At 33.0% G+C, this 21,244-nt stretch overlaps 2 protein-coding genes across 3 annotated transcripts; both read left to right on the top strand.

Moving 5' to 3' along the window:
- The first annotated feature begins 9,493 nt into the window (after nt 1-9,493).
- On the top strand, nt 9,494-13,090 carry LOC133313876 (uncharacterized). The gene is made up of 2 exons (XM_061515290.1): nt 9,494-10,122; nt 12,430-13,090. Exons 1-2 carry the CDS (start codon nt 9,494-9,496, stop codon nt 13,088-13,090), a joined length of 1,290 nt encoding a protein of 429 aa, XP_061371274.1.
- A 4,413-nt stretch (nt 13,091-17,503) lies between these two features.
- LOC133313871 (acid phosphatase 1) lies at nt 17,504-20,784 on the top strand. 2 transcript variants are annotated; one of them, XM_061515286.1, is made up of 4 exons: nt 17,504-18,016; nt 20,147-20,356; nt 20,443-20,604; nt 20,720-20,784. In XM_061515286.1, exons 1-4 carry the CDS (start codon nt 17,652-17,654, stop codon nt 20,730-20,732), a joined length of 750 nt encoding a protein of 249 aa, XP_061371270.1. In that variant the 5' UTR covers nt 17,504-17,651; the 3' UTR covers nt 20,733-20,784. The 2 variants fall into 2 exon arrangements, with proteins under 2 accessions (XP_061371270.1, XP_061371268.1); XM_061515284.1 differs by lacking the exon at nt 20,720-20,784 and having other exon boundaries at nt 20,443-20,633.
- The last annotated feature ends 460 nt before the right edge of the window (nt 20,785-21,244 follow it).

The raw sequence follows: 21,244 nt of genomic DNA, 5'->3' as shown, positions 1-21,244 counted from the left end.
ACTCAACAAGCAGAGAAATATGTGTTGTGTTAGTGATATTATTGGCTACTACTATAATAATAATAATAATAATAATAATAATAATATTAATGATGATATAAAATTACTGAGTAGTAATACATGCACTACTAATAGAAGACTATTAGTCAGGACAAATTTAATCTTTGTAATTAACTATCAAAATTAAAATCATAGTAGGTTATTGATTACATATTATGAATTTAAACACATATCATATATAAATATTTTTTCTCTTTAAATTTTTTTATCAAAAATGTTGATCAGAAGGGGGACCGGGCAAATTTGGAATTGGGGCAAAACTACAAATGATAATATCGTCTCGATGTGCTGTTTGCAATATTCACAGACATTGAAGTAACATGACGGATTTGGTTTGCTTAAGATCCACCAAGCAATGAATGTTGATTGGGATTTTTGGTAGCGTAGCAAGACAACAAATATAATAAAGTGAAAATCACTAAATAGATTCACCAAAACAACCTATTGGAATGGCACAACAACATACTAGCTAGTTTAAGAGTGAGCTTCATTGGGTCGTCTTCTATTGGAATCCATGAAAAGAGAAAGCCGAAAAAGTGCAAAAGTGATGGAAGAAAACGGGGTGAAGTTTAAATTAAGAGTTTTATTAATATCATGTTAAAGAAGATAAGTTATCTCGTGTCTGAGACAAATTTATGGGCTCCATCACTTAAAAAATAAAAAATAAATAAAAGAAAAAGATGTCACAGTTACCGAAAAACGTGTAGGAGAAAAAACTTATCTCATATAGTAAGAGAATAGTTTTTTCTATAAAATAATTGGCCTTCTTTAGTTAATGGCCGCATTAAGAAGGAATTAGATGGGACATAGGAGCCACGCTATAAAAAAGCATATATAAATATAGGATTTTATAAGAGTTATGTTGTAGGAAAAGTGATTGTGTCATGTTATTGAGATTCGCTTTCTGTGCCTTAATTTTATTAATTTTTTTTTTGCTTCAAAAAATGTGAGCTCCATAAAATGTTGTGTGTGTAGGAAATTTTACCATATCATGTTAAAGGACAAACAAAAACTCCATAAATATATACTCATAAGTCATAATCATTTAATTTTTCTTTAAAAAGAATTTAATTGTATATATTATCACTCAGAAAGGTGATTTATTGGATTATGCTATGGTGGTATTGACCAAACCAATGTACACTGTCCATCAAGTGACACCCTACTTGAAGGCATTGATATGTGGGTACTGATGAAAAGTATAACTTATCTTATAACTGGCAGTTTTATAGCCCAATTGACATAATATAATGTATGTCAATTTTCAAGATTAATTTATTTTAAATGTTACTTTTTCATAATATAAATGTTTATTTATTCAAAGTAGTTAGCAATTTATTCTTTTTCAATACATATTTTATATTATTGAATAATTTTTATGTGAATCTTATCAAATAACTTGGACACACTCTGTTTTCAACGAGACTTACATAAAATTTATCATAAAATTTATCTATTAATAATATATATATATATATATATATATATATATATATATATATATATATATATATATATATATATAATATGTTGCTATTATAGCATTTGTTTAAAAAGTAAATCTCAGTGGCACTTTGCTATATTATCTTTACAAAGTCTCGATTGTATTATAAGACATATAGACAATTTTTCTACTAATAGTGTATGTAGATTCACAAATAATCCAAAAATAATAAGTACAAGCACAATAATGGAATATCATGTATCAATTATTTTATTTTTATTTTTTTTATCTAATTGGTCCATATTATTTACGGAGCAAAAAACTTTGGTTTGATTACAAGAATTATTCTCCATATGATTTATTTGGAAAACAGTAATCTTCGTGCGATGAGAGCACGATGATTTATAGGATTTAATCCTATTATATATAGACAAGAGAAGAGACCTAACTGTCTTAACATTACCTTATTCAACAATGTGTCTGATAGGTCTATCCATCAGGAATTTGTTAGACTCTACATTGTGTGCTGCTCAACTAGGCTCATACCAATAGATGTCAAAAATTCAATTTATTTTAATCAATTAAATTGGAATATTCATTAACCTAATTAATTTAAAATATTAAAATTATTAATTAATATTGTCCATGTAAAAAAAATTCTATCAATTTATAATAAACTCTTATGCTATCGTGCAAAATATCATTACTCATAGTTCATATGTAATTTATAATTTTTTTTTTCTAGAGTGAGTTTATATCTAATAAACAAGTAATATTATATTCATTATTAATTTAATATAAAACATTGTGATTTTAATTTATTAAAATTTAATGGTATACATATTTTTTTTTTGGTAGACATGGTATACATATCTTTACTTACTCACTTTAGTGATAAAGTCACTTTAAAAGATTTTTAATTTTTCCATAGTCTAAATGTTAATTATTTTATCAATTTGTATATTATAAAATGTAATTTTTCCTCTTCATACTCCTTTATGATTTTATCGTTATTTAATAAAAATACATGACAAAAATCATAGTAAAAAATCATTTTGTATTCTTCACTTCATTTTCTTATTGACTCAAGTGTTAGAGTTCATGGAGATGCACACCATTTCTTACATGCCAGAGCCAAAAAAAAAAAAGGTATTGAACAACTCATAATTAAAGCACTAGTAGAGATAATAAAGAACCATCAAAGAGCCTAAAACAGGATATCGTCCATGCATAGAACATGATCTGGCTATCCCCAAACTAAAGTTTAGTTTAAGAATGTTATTTTATGTCCATTAGAATATATTATACTAAAAAAAAAAATGCTTCTATGTTCTTCCTAAAGCTGATCCCTCTCCCATGAAAGTATTATAATTTGATTCCATAATAATTGTATTTATTGTAAAAAAAAATAATCAATTGAACCAATTGACACAATTTTTAGCCATCACTGTTCCCCCACACTCCGGATTAGTCTCATAGCCGGCTCAAAGAGTCGAAGCTCGTGGGGATACCGGAGGGAGCCAACTCGTCTCAAAGAGATAATTAGGGTTGGGTAACTCCAAAAAAAAAAAAAAAAAAAAATTGACACAATTTTTAAATATTGTTCTTTTAAAAATGTTTGTCATTATATGAACCAATCTGTCAAGTAGCAAATACTGACCTATTTCTATATAAAAACTATATAAAAAAAAAAAAAAACTGACGTCCTCGTTGAATATACTTTACTTGTTGTTTTCTATTATGTTTGATATGAAATGAGGTCATCAGCTAGCACCACCCATGGTGGGGTAGTAAAGATGGCTTTCCAACACTTAAGAGCTGGATCTAGATAACGCACTTCCACAAGTTCGTGCTATTAGAAAAACAAATCGGCCAATTGGTAAGGATTGATACAGTTTAGTTAGTGATTTTGAAATATGCAATAGCGATAAAAATTTGATATAAAGAGTTTTGTGTTTCTTATAATTCTGTGCTCTGATTAGTCAATTAATTAAAAATCGGGTAAAGAAATTAAAAAAACAAAATAAAAAACAAAGTGGAGATATGAGAAGAGTTAGATGTGATTCAGTGAGGATAAACAAAATTCTGTGCGTCTGCGCCATCTGTTATTCTCTATCCAGAAGATTTTCATTGCATCACTACGTTTACTTCCAAAACAATGTCATTTTGAGATTGAAAGACTAAAAATTATAATTATAAAGACTATAATAATCTTGAAATAAATTAAAATTACAAAAATATCATAATTTTTGTCTCAAAATAATGTCGTATTGAGCTTATTGCAGATAATTTATTTGGTGTAACCACCGAAAAAAATGAATCCTAAAAAATAAAAAATAAAAAATAAAAAAAAGCGCCATCAAGTCAAGGATTATAGGAGGAGAAGAATGTACCAAATGAATGCGATGTTTTTATTCTGCGAAGAAAAATTCTCTCTCTCTCTCTCTCGCTTTGTCCAAATCCAGTCGAATCCAACTTTCTTCATTCTAGTTCCCTTGACAGCTTAATGACAACCCAAACCCAGCTGTTGAGGACCCCACCCCTAAGCAGACCCATTTCTCCCCTATCGTATTAATTTCTTAAAAGTACAAACTATTTATTAATTTAGCGAATTATGATTTTAGTCCTTTATTAAAATAAATATAGTAATATATGTTTATATTTAAAAGATTAGTTTAAGAGTTTTTTATTTAGGTAAAAAGTGTAAGAATTTTTTTAATAATATATTATTTTCTTTCTGTCTTTCTTTTTTTCTTTTTTCAATTATAAAAATTAACAAATATATGAAAGGAGGATAAAACAAATATCGAAGATTATTTACATTATAAAGTTGTAAAATATTATCTACATTGTTATTTTATAAGTTATTTCTAAAAAAAAGACAGTAATATTTAATGAGTGTAGCTCAGTTTGCAACACATGCAGAGTAGGGATTTTTTTTTAAAATGGACCCAGTCCATCATTTATTGGATGGTTCTTTTCCCAAAAAAGAAAAATTCTCTTTCACTTATATCCTTATCTTTCTTTAAAATTCCTTCTCAGTCCTTTTTGTTTTCTATTTTTGGACAAGTCCCACAAGGGTCGGGACTGCCAAAAATGACCTCGCGGAGTAAGTGGGAAGAGAATCTGAGTTCGATTCAGTAGTAAATTTCTTTTTTTACTTTACATTTTTTTCCGCATTTATTTTGCATTAAGTGAAATTTTTATCATTTAGTAGTAAAATCACTAGAAGAAAATTATAGCTCATCTCATTCATTTGACTGTCTGATTCTTATGACTTAAATGAATGAAAATTTTTATCTTAAAAAATGAAGTCAGGATTCTGATGACCATCAAAAGTTGTTCAAAATTACCTGAATCATTTTTTCAACGTAGCATTTGGTAGAGTAACAGTTAAACAGAACTTCAATTTATGGGCTAGTAATAAGAGTGGTGGAATGATTCCAAACTTTAGTCGGAGAAATTCGCACACTAATTCATATCTATCTATAGACTATAATGCAAAGGAATAGGTAGGCTGCGAGAGTATAATTGAACCACCATGGCACGATACTATATGCATAAAGAGTGGAAGCTCTTTTACGTAAGAGAGGGGAATCAGACACGACCAAGACTTCCCCAAATCAGTCCCTAAAACCTAAGGGTGTCTTTGGGAGTCATTGTTACTTTGTTAGGAGGAAATTAGAAGGTTTTATTTATGTTTGTGAGTTTAAAAAAAATGAAAGATGAGAATTAGTAATTTTTATAAAACCCTTCAAAACCTTTTTCATATTCCTCCAATTTGGAGGGTTTGAGGGGGAATATTTAACTCCCAATCCAAACAAGGGAAATAGAATACCCTTCATTTTCCTTTCCCTTCCTCCGAGAGTTTCTTCTGTGCTACGGTCGTACATATATCTATCTCCCATTTTTGGATCAAAAGTGAGGATCCAACGGGAATTAGGGAAAATATTTGGATTGAAATGAGATAATATTTTCCTTTTTTAGCAAAGAGAAGAACCCACTTGTATACAATTGTAGCACTCAAAAAATTCTCTCCCTCCCCCTTGAATTCCCTTCATTTCTTTCCTCTCCAAACTCCCAAATAGACCAAAAAGGTACGCTATGTTTCAAAGCTCGGGACCAATGGAATGAAGTAGAATAGAAGGGCATATCTTAGGTCCCTCCCTTATTTGGGTGATGAAATAAAAAAAAAAAAGAAACGGTGGAATGGAGTGTTAAAAAGAGATCCATTTATGCAAGTTTTGGCCCTAATTTAATTGCTTCCCCCACTTAGAGAGGAAATAGAGATGTGAATTATTCTTTAGTTAAAAAAATATTTAAAGGTATAAAATTATCCATTTCATTATCAGATAATGAATTCGGGAGAATCGTTCTTTATAATGGATTCAAGAGTACTAAAATCAAATTAATCAGATAATTGATAAATCAGTGGATATATCCAAATAAACAATCTCTTATTCCATATTATTTTAAACATTTTTCATTTTATTTTATTTTAATTAACATTGACCTCAGTTTTTCAAGATTAGAATGTGATACTATATCGTGTTCACTCTTTCAATAAGTCATTTTCTTTTTAATCTAAACACTTATATATAAATAAATAAATATATATATATATATATATATATATATATATATATATATATATATATATATATATATTATGGGAAAAACATTTCTCAAGCTGTTTGAGATAAGTTTATCTCCTGCCATCCCAAAACTACGTCGTTTTGATTATTTATTTTGTTATATTTATTGATTCACCTTTGAATGGTTATGATTTTCCTTTTCTCTCTTCCTTTATTACTATTGATCCATCTTTGTACGGTTATGATAAGCCCATATATATATTATTTGTCATGTTACATAAATTTATAATGTAAAAATACATTTACATTTCAACTTTTATGTTATCGATGTGGTCATAGATTATAAAGTAAAATTTAGATAAGTGTCAGTACACTTTTCGTTGTGATTAAACTATTGAGATGTTTATTGAAAACTTAATGTTTTTACGTAGTATTTATTTTATTATTCACGAGTGTGGCTTACATAGGGTGTGTATGACAATCTTCTCGGAATCAATTTTTTTTTTATTTCTGCTTCCGGGAACATAAATGGATAGAAAACTCGTTTGGTAAAATCGGTTTATTTTTTTGTTTCCGGGATGAACCGGTTTAATTTTTGTGCTGGGGAACAGAAAAAAGAATAAAAAAATTTCTGTTTTTTTGTTTCCGGGCACAAAATAAGAAACACTTATCTTTCTCAATTACTCTTCACCACTACCATCATCACCACCGCCACCACCATCCCGACACGACCAACGCCACCATTGTCGTACCACTACCACCACTACCACTACCACCATCATAATTATCACTACCACCATCACCTACCGCCACCACTATCATCGTAGCCACTGCCACCACCACCACAACTACTGTCATCGCCGTCGCCGCCACCACACCGCCGCCACTATGTCATCACCATCACCATCGTCGCAGCCCCTGCTGTCACCACCACCACTACCATTTCCGCCGCCGCCGCCACCATGTTATCATCATCGCCATTGTCGCAGCCACTGCCGTCACCACCACCACCTATACCGCCGTCGCCATTATGTCACCGTTACCACCACTACACCATCGTCACCGCCATGTCATCACCATCACCACGGCTACCACCACCACCATCGCCACCATTATCACCACCATCGTTGCAGCCACTGCTGTCACCACCGCCACCTCTACGTCACAGCCACCATCACCACCACCACCACTACCATCACCACCACCACCACTACCATCACCACCACCACCATCATCGTAGCCACTGCCACCACGACGCCACCATTACTATCGACATCGCCGCCGTCGCCACTACACCGCCGCCACAGCCGCCGCCGCCGCCCCTCCACCACCATGTCATCATCATCACCATCATTTTCGTAGCCACTGCCGTCACCACCACTACCTCCGTTGTCGCCGCCACCATGCCACTGTTACCACTACTACACCATCGCCATCGTCACCGCCACCACCATGTCATCACCATCACCGCCACCATCGCTGCGGCCACTGCTATCACCACCGCCACCATTGCCATAGTCACTACCGTCACCACCACCACCACCACCGTCGCCGCTATCATTCCATCACCATTGCCACCACTACTTCCACCGCTGCCACCGCCACCACCACCACAACGTCACTACTACAACCACCACCATTACCACTGCCGCCGCCACTACCACCACCACCACACCATATAAAAAGGAAAGTGATGATCCAAAATTTTTTTATGTTTAATTGGAATGATTTTTGATTCTATTATTTGTTGTGTTATCAAACACAATTCTCATTCTCGGAATAAAAATAAAACATGTTATCAAACATATTTTTTTTCTCAAAAACTGTTCCAAAGCATAGAAATAGAAAAGAATTATTTCTTTTCAGAAACAGTGTCAGAAAATAGAATGGTTGTCATGCACACCTATAGCAAGAGTATTTATATATTTTCCTTCCATAAAACTCTCATCACCCTGTTCATGCATCTATTGTTACACACATATATATATGGAAATGATCAATTTACAAATTATTTTTATAAATTACATTATAATCTCTTGGAAGTACATAGTATAGCATAATGTATTTTCGAGAATACATAATATAATTTATAAGAGTTTGTATACAAAAAATTTGTAAATATAACCCTCTATATATATATATATATATATATATATATATATATATATATATATATATGTGTAATATACATAGATTGACGATCTCTCAAAAGAAGAATGAAATGAACAAGCTTAATCCATAACTTGATAGCTTTTAAAATAAAATAAATTTCGAAATTATTCAATTATTTAGTACATAATATCAATATAATACTGAATTAAATTGAATGTTTAAAATTAATTGTAAGATATATTATCAATCATGTATATAGTAAATTGTATTATAATGTACATCCTCCATGGGAGAAACAACGTGTTATACTATGTGCATACAATTAAAGGTTCTCTCTCTTTCTTTATAGAATTTAATGTTTTCAAAGTGAATGTAATTAAGTTATTTATATTCGTTCTCAAAACGACATTATTTTGGATTGTAAAATTAAAATATTATAATGAAGAAAACAATTATAACTCTGAAATAAATTATAATTACAAAAATATCTTGATTTTCGTCTCAAAATGACCTCATTTTGATTCAATATTCCTTCTTTATATTCATACAAAATATCGCACATTAAGAAATAAATCATATATTTTCTTGGTTAGCTAATTTTTTTAACTAGTATATATCTGATTAAGAGACAAGTAGATAAGAGAGACAACTTGACTTTTCACATAATGATTAATTAATTAATTAATTAATTTCACTAAGAATTTAAGAATACATGAGACGGCTAAATCAAAATTCCAAAAATATAAGTCAGGCCAGGATCATGATCCAAAATCTAAAATTTCTAATGTTATATTATGTATTACCCGAATCACCCATGGACCATGATTGAATCTCAACAAGCAAAAATGGGATTAACAGTGCAGATCCAACCAGATTCCCTTATATTATAGGTACTTCTCCAAAATAAATAAATAAATAAATAAAAATAAAAATAAAAAGAAACAGAAAAATCACCACCAACAAAAACATCAGTGAGAGAGTGAGAGTTCTACTGTGGCATTTATCTATAAAATTCCCTCGTTATTTCACACCAACACCAACACCATCGTGTTCTCATTCAGTCATTCTCCCGCTAAGAAAGCCAACCCAATAAAAAATAAAAAAATAAAAAAATAAAATAAAATCCACACCCTGCAAGGTATAGAGAGAGAGAAGTGAAATAGTGAAAGTCGTGGTATCCTTTTCAACACTATCCTAGTACATAAACGTTGTTGTTTTCGAAACTCTGTACCTGTACCTGTACCTTCACAAAAACCCAGTAACTCCGAACAGAGCTTCATCAATGGATCCGTGCCCATTTGTTCGGCTCATGGTTGAGTCTATGGCTCTGAAGCTTCCACTAGCAACCAAACCCGCACCCGTTTCCGGTGTTCACCCTTCAACCACACCATGCTTCTGCAAGATTCGTATAAACACTTTCCCTTCCGAGATTGCTCTTCTTCCTCTCTGTTCCTCACCCACCGACTCTGCTCCCCCAGACACAACCACCTCCTCCGCCGGCTTCCACCTCGACTCCGCCGCTCTCCGGCGATTCTCCGGCAAGCCCGCAGTCACGCTTCGCGTCTCCGTCTACACCGGCAGCATGGCCCGCACGTGTGGCCTCACCGGCGCCAAGTTGCTTGGCCGTGTTGTCATGAGCATTGACCTCAACGGTGCTCTCTCTCGTTCCACCACGTTCCACAATGGGTGGCTCAAACTAGGGAAGAAGAAGAAGAAGAAGAATAACAATGAACCGGATAATAAGCCTTCGGCTCGGCTTCATTTGGTGATCCGGTCTGAACCGGACCCCCGGTTCGTTTTCCAATTCGGAGGTGAACCGGAGTGTAGCCCGGTTGTTTTTCAGATTCAGGAGAATATCAGACAACCTGTTTTCAGCTGCAAGTTCAGTGCAGACCGTAACTCCAGATCCCGGTAAGTAACTTGCTATTATCTGGTGCATTTTAGTTTTCAATCACTGTATCTGCTAGCGTGAGCCTTAGTAGGTGAATCAAATCAACCACTTAATTACATGTCCAACCTTTTTTTTATTATTACTATTATTATTATCTATTATTTTATCAATTATTCGATTAGTCTAATTTAAGGTGAAGGCAAATCACATAAGCCACGATATTCTCCCTCTGTCAAATTTTAACACAGTTAAATTCTTAGACAATCAAACTCGAGATCACGATTAAACTGAAATAACTTATCACCAGTTAATTTATCATCTTTTGAATTTTCATATTTAGCTTATTTTTACATTATGGTCCATTCAATTAAGGGTTTGCAACTTCTGCACTAGAGAGAAAAAATGTGGGGTCCACACCATGTTTTTTTTTAAAAAAAATTAATTGCTATTACTAATTGAGAAATTATACTCTTATGTTGCATAAAATAGAGCTCTCATGTCACTCTGTCTTCTAAAGATGTGCCTCTTTTTTTTCTTTTTTCTAAAAGTTAGTGGGGCCTACTTTATTTGTCTCTTAATATGAGAAAACTTCTCTGACGCTGCATCAGAGAAGCAATCCCCTTACTAATTTGTTTAAAAAGTTTGACTATAATAAAAACTAAGGAAATGGTCAAACTCTTGTAATTATATGGAAAGTTAAGAATACATGATCGGTTATGGTTAATATAAAATTATGTACTAAATACCAAAGTTTTTATATGAAAATATTATTAGTGTACTTTATTTAGGTTGGGAAATTTATTAGTGGGAATAATATGGTAGGTTAATTATATTTAAGAATTAAGGTGAGGTTTAGGCACGTGGGCTGGCTTGTCGATATCTTGAGTGGTGGTACCTAACCAGTAACCATCATCACATGCTTAGTCGGGTCTCTCACCTTATCCAGCTCCAATTCATTTTCTTGTTTCTCTCGTGGCTTAGTTGTTATCCTTTTGTGCTCATTTTCATTTGATGGAAAATTATCACCTCCATTTGTTTCTTTCTCTTTCCCGTGAAAGAAAGAAACATTTAATGAATGTCAGTGGTACCACAAAAAAAATTTCATTTTCATAGGTCTATTTCCTAGGCTGGCAAATCCACTTTTGGAAAACTTTCCTTCACACTACAATTTTGACATTCCGATATAACCTTTGTCACTCCCCTATACACGAATATTACACCATTTTGGCAGTTTCAGAATTTTCATTCTTTCAATTATTTGTCTTTAACTTTTTATTTATAAAAAAAATATTTCTGAAGTTAATGCAGATAATTTGTCTGCATTTACTTTCAAAACAATGTTATTTTTGAGATTGAAAGATTAGAAAATTATAATTATAAAGACTATAATAACCCTGAAATAAATTAAAATTACAAAAAAATTCTGCCCCAAAACGACGTCGTATTGAGCTTACCGCATATAACTTATATGCAGGCAGAAAAAGCGAACCCTTTGTTTATTTATGAGTAGATACTCTTTTTGGTCCTCTGCAAATTTTACGATACCCGTTTTAGTCCCTAGCAAATAAAAAGGCTATTCGTGGTCTCTAAGAAATTCAAAATAGACCCATTTTAGTCCTTTTGAGAGACTAATATGGGTATTTTTTGAATTTGTTAGGGACCACGATTTCAACTAAATGGGTTCATTTTAAATTTCTTAGGGACCACGAATAGACTTTTTATTTGCTTGGGACTAAAGCAATTGTGAAATTTGCTGAGGACCAAAAATGATATTTACTCTTTATTTATTTAATAAGATAAAACATAAACATATAGATGCTTAAGCTTAACAGTCGCTGCCTTATCTACCTAAAACATCACTGTCACAGATTTTAAGTAAAACCCCTGTTTTTACTGAATTAGATGCTTTAACAGGTTTTCTTTGTATACAATGAATCCATGACTCAATTTTAAACTTAAGTTTTTTGCCCTCCCTTCTTTTTTCTTCTGATGCCTAATCTTCGAGTCTAGTTATAAATAATAGGTTCATAACTAAATTATTATGTTGCATATATGTATAATAAATGGTCTTTCATTAGCTACATACCCAGGTTTGGTATGGTCAAACAGACAAGCTGAGATTTTCCAAACTGTGAAACATAACTGCCCTGGATTCCCTCCCATGTGCCAGTATCTGGTTGCTGCCTCAATATCTTATATAAATTAATTAGTTTGTTACTTGTTATATTAAATTAATGAATAATTATATATGCTTCTTAATTTAATCATATATACTATACTACCTCTTGTTCATGATTTTAATTTTTTTTTACTTACTGAAAATTCAGGTCTCTTCCCTCAGATTTTACCAACAACCACAGTAAATGGAGAAGAACCTTCTCAGGTGTTAGAGAACGCAATGGGAGGGAGAGAAAAGGTTGGATGATAATGATTCATGATCTTTCAGGCTCACCAGTTGCTGCAGCCTCTATGATCACCCCATTTGTCCCTTCCCCTGGTTCAGATCGAGTATCAAGATCAAACCCAGGTGCATGGCTCATTCTTCGTCCCAATGGTGCCTCTGTGAGTAGCTGGAAGCCATGGGGTCGTTTAGAGGCATGGCGTGAAAGAGGTCCTATTGATGGCTTGGGCTACAAGTTTGAACTTGTTACTGAGAATGGACCTTCAAATGGAATACCAATTGCTGAAGCCACATTGAATGTGAAAAAGGGTGGCCAATTCTGCATTGATTATAAAGTAATGAAGGACTCTGGATTGGGTTCAAGGTTACCAGGTGAAGGGTTTGTGATGGGTTCAACTGTGGAAGGTGAAGGCAAAGTTAGTAAACCTGTTGTGCAAGTTGGGGCACAGCATGTGACATGCATGGCTGATGCTGCTCTTTTCATTGCTCTCTCAGCTGCTATTGATCTTAGCATGGATGCATGCCAGCTTTTCTCTCATAAACTTAGGAAGGAGCTTTGTCATGAAGAACAAGTTTCATTTCCTTAACCTGATTGAAAGTGAATTGGGTCAATATTGTTCTTGCATTACAAAGATATATATATACATATACCATATGCTGCAGTGATAACCAACATATGTGTTCCTACTTTGGTTTGAGCATATATAGAAGGTGAAATATGTTTCTTATGTTGCATGACACAATTTGTCATGTAACATGCAAAAAATGGGTGGGGTTCATTTTTTTATTTCTCTTTCTTTTTCTTTTTCTTAGTCGGTCACATCAATTTTTTTCTGTATTGTATGAGACAATTTGTCTCGTGCAACTTGAGAAACATATTCTCCATGTAGAAGTGACTGCAAATTGCAATTCAGTCATTGCAGCTTTAGCTGATTCTGTTTCGTGAAAAGTTCTTAGGAAAATTAGAGTTGCTAGTTTTGATGGTTCTACCCTCAACAGCAGAGGAAATTAGGGGAGTGATTTTAACAGCATTTTTTTGGTACTGAACTGAAGATTTGAACTGTACAGACAAATTAAACCACAGGCAAATGTCTGTTAATATTATATCTTTTTTTTTTCTTTCTAGATGCAAATTTCTATTTATTACTTTTTATGTCATTCTTTATTTCAAAATTCTATTTTTGACCTTGTTCATTATTTTTCAAGTTTCCATGAAATGCATATTAGTGATTTATTTAGCTTAATATTTCATCAAAAGATGAAACTTAGAACGAATTCTTTTGTTTTTTTTCAAACTTTCCCAGTGATTTATCCGATTTTGCAATGCGATAATAATATATGTTGTTATCCAGCTTATGATGCTAAATTAGTTCTATATAAGGTACGTATATTCAATATATATATTTAAAGAGAAAAATGTTTGTCTTTTTAAATGACATAACTTATATCATTTTACTCTCACAAAGAGGTGAGACTAACAATTTTTTTTTTCCACTCTCTCTTCTTTATTTATCTCTTTTTCTCACTTAAAATGACACAATTTTACCTCCTTTAAAATATCACATAGCTTATTTAAAATATTTCAACCTTTCTAGTCAGGGTTCGTTGTATGGACAGAGCAAGTAATGCAAGTTGTGGGAAAAATAGGTTCTGATAATTTTCTTATATTATACCATTCAGAATGAGTCACGTGTCATCTAGGGAACATAGCATACGATAGGATCAATTATCTTTGTTTACATTAACTTATTTTGAGTTTAAATTTTAAAAACCTTTTAAAAAAAACCTTTAAATAAAAGTAATTATTGTTTAGAATTTTTTTTAACATGCACTAATTAAACCTAAGAATATCTCTTTAAATTATATTTACCTATGTGATTTTTTCCATTTTATTTGTCAATGTTTATCAATATAGGAAGAACGAAAAACCATAGGAAACTTCGATTTTTCTTTTCCTAATTTTCTTTTAACCGATTTTGCAATGCGATGATAATATATGTTGTGGCCCCAGCTTTTAATACTAAATTAATTCAATATAAGGTACAAGTATTCAATATTTAAAATATTTCAACTTCGTTAATCAATATTCATTGTATGGATAGGATATCAATTTCTATAGCTGCATTTGTCATTTGAATTAAAAAAATATTTTTTTTTGTTCTTCGTACAGATATCTCAATTGATCCTCCATTTCTATTAGCCAATCACATGAATGCAATATGAGACAGATGTACCATAAATATTTTCGTATGGATAGACCAAGTAAAGCATCCGGGAAAAAAAGTTATAAAAGCACCGAAATACTTTAAGGGGTGTCTGGTAGAGAATTTTTTTTTTTTCAGAAATTTCAATTTTTAAAAATATAATTTTTACATTTAATTTACGATAATATCTAAAAATTTAAAATTTAAGAAAAATCAATTTCTCGAAAATCCTGACAAAAGGCACGTACCAAACGGCCTTATGTTTTCTTACATTGTCCCATTCATAATGCGTTATGTGCTTTACATAGTACTCGATCAACCATGTTAAATTAAGTGTATCTGTTAATTAACTTATTTTAAAGTTAAAATTATGTTTTTTTGTAAAATAATTATACTTGAATTTTTTTTTTATAAAAAAGGTAGCAAGTGAGATTTGAAACAATGATCCACTATTACGAAATCCGGACTGACCCGGTCGGGTTGACCCGGGAACCGATAAACCGGTCATATAATCAGTTCGAATGAAGCAATGACCGGTTATGCATCAGAATCGGTGCCACCCGGTCCGACCCGACCAGTTTTCATGAAAATCGGTGACCCGACTCGGTCTCAAAAAAAAATCTAAATTTTCTTTTCAAAAAATAAAAATCATAATGGACATATTTGAATATTTTTTTGCTTATTGACTTACATAAGTTATGTACCTACAACACTAATATTATCTCAATTATGCAGTATGCAGAAAATTTTGATTTGATTTATAGTTAGAGATGTCATTTTCTTAACCTAAAGTCTCGTATCACGATCACTATATTTTTGTTTGATCTTTTATTGGATAATAATATGTCATTTATTATTTTTTATATTAAAATATTTGAAGTTTCATGCGGTTGAACCAGTGACCCACTGGTTGAACAGTGACCCACTGGTTGAACAGTGACCCATTGGTTGAACCAGTGACCCAGTACCTCGATCGGGCCAGTTTTAATAACATTGCAATGATCTCATACAAACTATTCAAGTCCATTACCACTAGACCAATCCTAGTGGTGCTTAATTTTTATTTTTCCATAGGCGAACTAAGTATACCTTATAATATTTCTTTAAACGGTATTTTTTTCCCCATTTTATTTTTCAATGTTTAATAGTATATGGATAGTGAAAAACAATAATAAACTAAATAAACGATGTAGCACATCCAATCACCTTACACCAAGTATATCTAAGAAAATATTTTTAGGTTTTAGAGTAAATATTCTTTTTGGGTCCCTAACAAAAAACATGATTCTCATTTTAGTCCTTTATAAAAAAAAAATTAGTCTCGAGGTCCCTAAGAAATTCAAAGTGTACCATTTTAGTCCTTTTGAGGGACTAATGTGGGTCTTTTGTAAATTTGTGAGAGACCACGATTTCAACTAAATGAGTTCATTTTGAATTTCTTAGGGATTTCGAGATTAATTTTTTTGGCTAAAATATAAGTTACCCCTTGAACTTTGACCATGTTTTAAATTAACCTCTTGTACTTTTAATTGTTTCAATTAACCCCCTCTACTTTATAATTGCTTCAAATCAACAATTTTATTAAAAATTTTACAAACTCTGTTAAACCTCCTCACATGCCCTAAACCCCAAATCTCAAAAATTTATTCTCTCTCTTCTTCTATGTTCTCTCATCTCTTATTACAATATGTTCTCACCTATAGGACTGTATTGTTAATATATCCAACAGGTTTCACAGCTAAAATATGGGTCATTTGGAAATGTGATGCTTTAGGCATTCAATTCCTTAGAAAAACCTTCCAAGAGATTAGCTATACATGTCTCTGTTGAGGATCTGAGATAAACTCCTATCGGACTCGGAATATATGTTCAACTATGTCCAGAAGTCCACGTGCTTAAGGTAGATTAAAACGGTGAAATAACGTAGAAGCTATAGTTAAACTCTAAAGCTTGCCTTGGACTGCTATGCAGAAGGGAAATGCTAAACTACAAATGGCAACCCCAAAAATAAAACCACCAAACATTAAAAGAACTAGCCATGTCTCCTTTGTAGCTAGAAGATATTAAAATTACATGTAATCAGTTCCCTTTGTTATTCAGAAGAGTTACACCACTTTAGACGGTCCATTTATTCACTTGTAAGTGCAAAAGCATTGAAGTGATGTGCCCAGTACTTGGATAAAAACTCAGAGAGAAGAAGGGTTGAGTGGGGCTGATAACATGTATCAAGTTTCAAGACATGATGTATGCAGTTGATGAGAGCTTTCAAATTTCAAACATAAGAAACAAAAGCCAATTGATTTTATTAAGTAATAAGAGATGAGAGAACTTAGAAGAAAAGAGAATTTTTTTTTTTTTTTAGATTTAGAACATAGGGCATATGGGGAGATTTAACAGAGTTTATAAATTTAACAGAATTGTTGATTTGGCAATTATAAAGTACAAAGGTAATTTAAAACATGGTCAAAGTTCAAGGAAGTAACTTATATTTTAGCCATTTTTTTTTGTAAGGGACTAAAGTGAGACTGTATTTTTTGTTAGGGAGCAAAGGATATTTACACTAGGTTTTATTCCTCTATGGTTTTTTTTTTTTCACAATTTAATTTATAAATTTTATTCTACCAAAATATAATCAAGCCATGGCTTAGGCTTGGGCTTGCACTACCGCAATGAGATTCGGGCTTGTTACGCTTGTTAGGCGTAAATGGACTCATTGTATATAAAGCAAATTCGACCTTAAACTAATTAAAAAGAAAATAAAAAATAAATAAAAATTGAACGTTGTAGAATCATCGTCCTTAAATTTCTGTAGCATTATAAGTTATAACCACGAATGCCAATACCTTTCTAAGTTTCTCTTATGATCTGAGAAACCAAAAAAAAAAAAAAAAAAAAAAAGTCGCCGGAAACAGATTCCCTTCGGAGGCTTCTCTGTTTTCCGGCGATGGATTCCGGCGCTTCCTTCCTGTTCCTGATGTTGCTCTCAACGATCGGTCACATTTCCTCCGAATCCATCATCAGGCTCCCGTCGGAGAACGACATTTCCGGCGAGTACTGCGACAGCTGGAGGCTCGCCGTGGAAACGAATAACGCCGGGGTGTGGAAGCGAGTGCCGGCGTGTTGCGCGCGGTTCGTGGAGGAGTACGTGACCGGAGAGCCGTACTCGCGGGACAGTGAGGTGATCGGCGATTTGTCGTCGGCGTTCGCGAAGAGCGTGAGATTGGGCGGTGACGGAAGAGACGCGTGGGTATTCGATATCGATGAGACGCTGGTATCGAATGTGCCATACTACAAAGACATTGGATTCGGGTAAGTAATAACTGATATGATAATAGGTCTTTGCATTTTGGTGCCGTTGGATTTTGGATTGGTCCACTTGCTATATAGATAAGGGAACCAATTATTTTGGGTCCCACAGGTACATCAATGGAAGGTCACTATTGTTCATTTATTTGGATTAGACATTCCAAGGATTACTGATTGAATGAATTAATTAGAAAATAATTAGTAATAAATTGTTAAAATTGTTATTTTTTTTTTTTTTTTGGTGAAAGTTAAAATTGTTACTTTAAGTGCATACGATATGATAACTCATAAATAAACAAAGGTAAATGTAAATGTAAAATTTTTTGGGCATGTTTGGAGCATCTGGTAAAGAAGATAAGATATGATAACTTATCATATTTTATTTTTATCTCTTGATTGATGGGTTAATAGAATATGATTAGCTTATCCTATTGTCTCATTTTATCCTATCTAATACATGATTTCTTATCTCATGGGGGGAGCTGAGTTATGATTCAACAGGATAGTATACTAATATTGGATATCCAATATATCTTCATGCTACTCAATATATAGTCACGCTACCCAATATATTTGTATTTATTGCATTATATTTTGTTTTTTCTTTCTCCTTTCTCCTTATACATAATCTTATTAGATTGTTAATCAGGTGCTCATCAAACACAAGATATAATATAGGCTTATTAGCCTCATATCATATCCTACCCTTATCAGCCTCATATCATATTTTACCCTTATCAGCCTCATATCCTACCCTCTTTTATGGTGTAAATGAAATCATAGGAAAGCATTTTGGTACTATTCTATTATTATTTATTTTTTTGGTAAGCTGTTAGTGGTGATATACTTTGATTTATTTTATTTTTTTACTTTTTAATATTACTACATCAATGACGATTTGATAACATAATTTAGATTGATAATCACTGTATTAAAATCAATGAATTATAAATGTGAGGACTATAATGAAATATAAATGTGTTTTCTTTAAACAATAGTTTAACCACCAAGTAAGTGGATCAATAGGTAAGAGGAGTAGTCTAACTTAGTAGGGAGATCTTTGCTTTTATTGTGGTCCTACCCGATTTGATCGGATTAATTGATTCATCAAATCGGTGGAGAATCTTTACTTGAAAAGCTGCGTTTGGAAAAAAATAATTCAAATCCAATTACACACCAAAGTAACAAATCCTAATTAAGCCATTCATGAATAGCACTCTCACTAGATGTAACTAGCCTTGAAGAAAAGGAAAGTCTTTTGAGTATAGCTGTATAAGAGATGGGTTTCTACAATGATACTTGTAATTGTTAAGGGTTTAGTTGTTTTGGTAGATTGAATTCATTGCCCGAAGAACGACCGAAAGTCTGAACTTTGATAGCATAGAAACGGGAGTTTGTCAAATATCAATGGCTCTCACATCTATGGAATTTGGGTGATTAAGGAATAGATGCTATTTATGTGTTTATTATTACTAGTTAATTTTAGCAGGAACACCTCTGCTCTTTTCTTTTTCTTTTTCTTTTCTAACGAGGGGTATCCCATCCATTTGCCATTTGGATCAGAATAATTTCCTTTGTGGCATAAAGCATTAAATTTTTTGCCTTTGCCCCATATTGCTTCGTCTAGGAATTGAACCAAGTTTGTTGCTTGGGCACACCTCAACTGTGCCTCCCCTCGGGATTATCTGTTCTTTCTTTCAATTACCAAAATGAGTGAAAGAGAATACTCATTGAAAAATAAAGAATAAATACTCTTTCCGGTCCTAGCAAATTTTACAATGCCCGTTTTAGTCCCTAGTAAATAAAAAGAGTATTCGCGGTCTCTAAGAAATTCAAAGTGGATCGACCCATTTTAGTCCTTTTGAGGAATTAATATGGGTCTTTTTTTGAATGTGAGATCACGATTTCAACTAAATGGGTCATTTTGAATTTTTTAGAGACCACGAATAACCTCTTTATTTGCTAAGGGCTAAAAAGTCGTGAAATTTGCTGAGGACAAAAAAAAGTATTTACTCAAAAATAAAAGTGAAAGAGACGGTTATAATCTAAATTTGACTTGCTTAACCCATAGTGATTATGGTTTTCTTTGCTCAAGTTCATTATGTGTATCTTGCTTCAAAATTTGGACCACAGGTCAGAGGTTTTCAATGAGACATCCTTCGATCATTGGGTGAACTTGGCTGAGGCCCCAGCTTTGCCAGCCAGTTTGAGATTGTATAATGAGCTTCAGGAATTGGGCTTCAAGATATTTCTCATAACTGGGAGGAGTGAGTATCAAAGGAATGCCACGGAGACAAACCTTCTATTTGCTGGGTATCAAAACTGGGAGAGGCTCTTCTTAAGGTGTAAATAAATTATTTGTTCTCAGAAAATATATAAATGTTCTGTTCTGGTAAACTTCACCTGAAACTGCTTTGTTAATGAAACAGAGGCTCTTCTGATCAAGGCAAACCAGCCATTATTTACAAGTCTCAGAAGAGAGCAGAGTTGGTGAACGAAGGCTACAGGGTCCATGGGAGCTCTGGAGATCAGTGGAGTGATTTGTGGGGTTTTGCAGTGGCCTCCCGGTCTTTTAAACTCCCGAACCCAATGTATTATATTCCTTGATATAGAAATGGCTTCTCCAATCTATATTCATTTTTCATGATTGCTTCTTGTAACATCTTACGATGATTTTTCATGGTAAAATTATGCTTGTTACAACAGGAATTCTGAGTGATACTAGTTTCTTTCGTGCTCCATATCACAGATAAGACTTGTTTTGAGCTTTCGCATGTTTTTACCAAACAAAACAAAATAACTTAAGCTATTAGGTAAACATGTGATTTTGGCTGTGTAAACCTAACGCATAACTTTGGCGTCAGGTTAACTGCCGAAAAGCAATCAAGTAGGGGCTAGCCATAGTGGAAATCCAATGCTATTTCGTATGATTGAAGTGGAATTCTGGCAGGTAAACTTTTTCCAAGTAATTTGGGTATCTTGTGATTTTGGCTGTGTAACCTAAAGCATTACCGTGGCGTCAAGTTTTACTGTTCAGCAGCAATCAAGTAGGGGCCTTGTCGAATGCGGGGAGTGAAGTTGTTGAAGGTATAATTTGTAGCACCCGTGATAAACTAGTACACATTAAAGTATCCAAATCAAACAAGCATATCACGTGAACAATAGTGAAACATGAATTATCTATCTTTTATGTGGGTCAAGGTAGAGAGATATTAGAAGTCTCGCAAGTCG

Source organism: Gastrolobium bilobum, unplaced genomic scaffold (genome assembly GCF_033153095.1).
Source record: "Gastrolobium bilobum isolate Gb01-03AN ecotype WA unplaced genomic scaffold, APGP_CSIRO_Gbil_v1 utg17977, whole genome shotgun sequence".
NCBI classification, from domain to species: Eukaryota; Viridiplantae; Streptophyta; class Magnoliopsida; order Fabales; family Fabaceae; genus Gastrolobium; species Gastrolobium bilobum.
This window is presented reverse-complemented; position numbering and strand designations above follow the sequence as displayed.

Coding starts and splice junctions, on each gene's coding strand:
- LOC133313876 (XM_061515290.1), top strand. CDS start 9,494: ATGGATCCGTGCCCATTTGTTCGGCTCATGGTTGAGTCTATGGCTCTG. Junction 10,123..12,429: donor GACCGTAACTCCAGATCCCG/GTAAGTAACTTG, acceptor CTGAAAATTCAG/GTCTCTTCCCTCAGATTTTA.
- LOC133313871 (XM_061515284.1), top strand. CDS start 17,652: ATGGATTCCGGCGCTTCCTTCCTGTTCCTGATGTTGCTCTCAACGATC. Junction 18,017..20,146: donor TACAAAGACATTGGATTCGG/GTAAGTAATAAC, acceptor TTTGGACCACAG/GTCAGAGGTTTTCAATGAGA. Junction 20,357..20,442: donor TGGGAGAGGCTCTTCTTAAG/GTGTAAATAAAT, acceptor TTAATGAAACAG/AGGCTCTTCTGATCAAGGCA.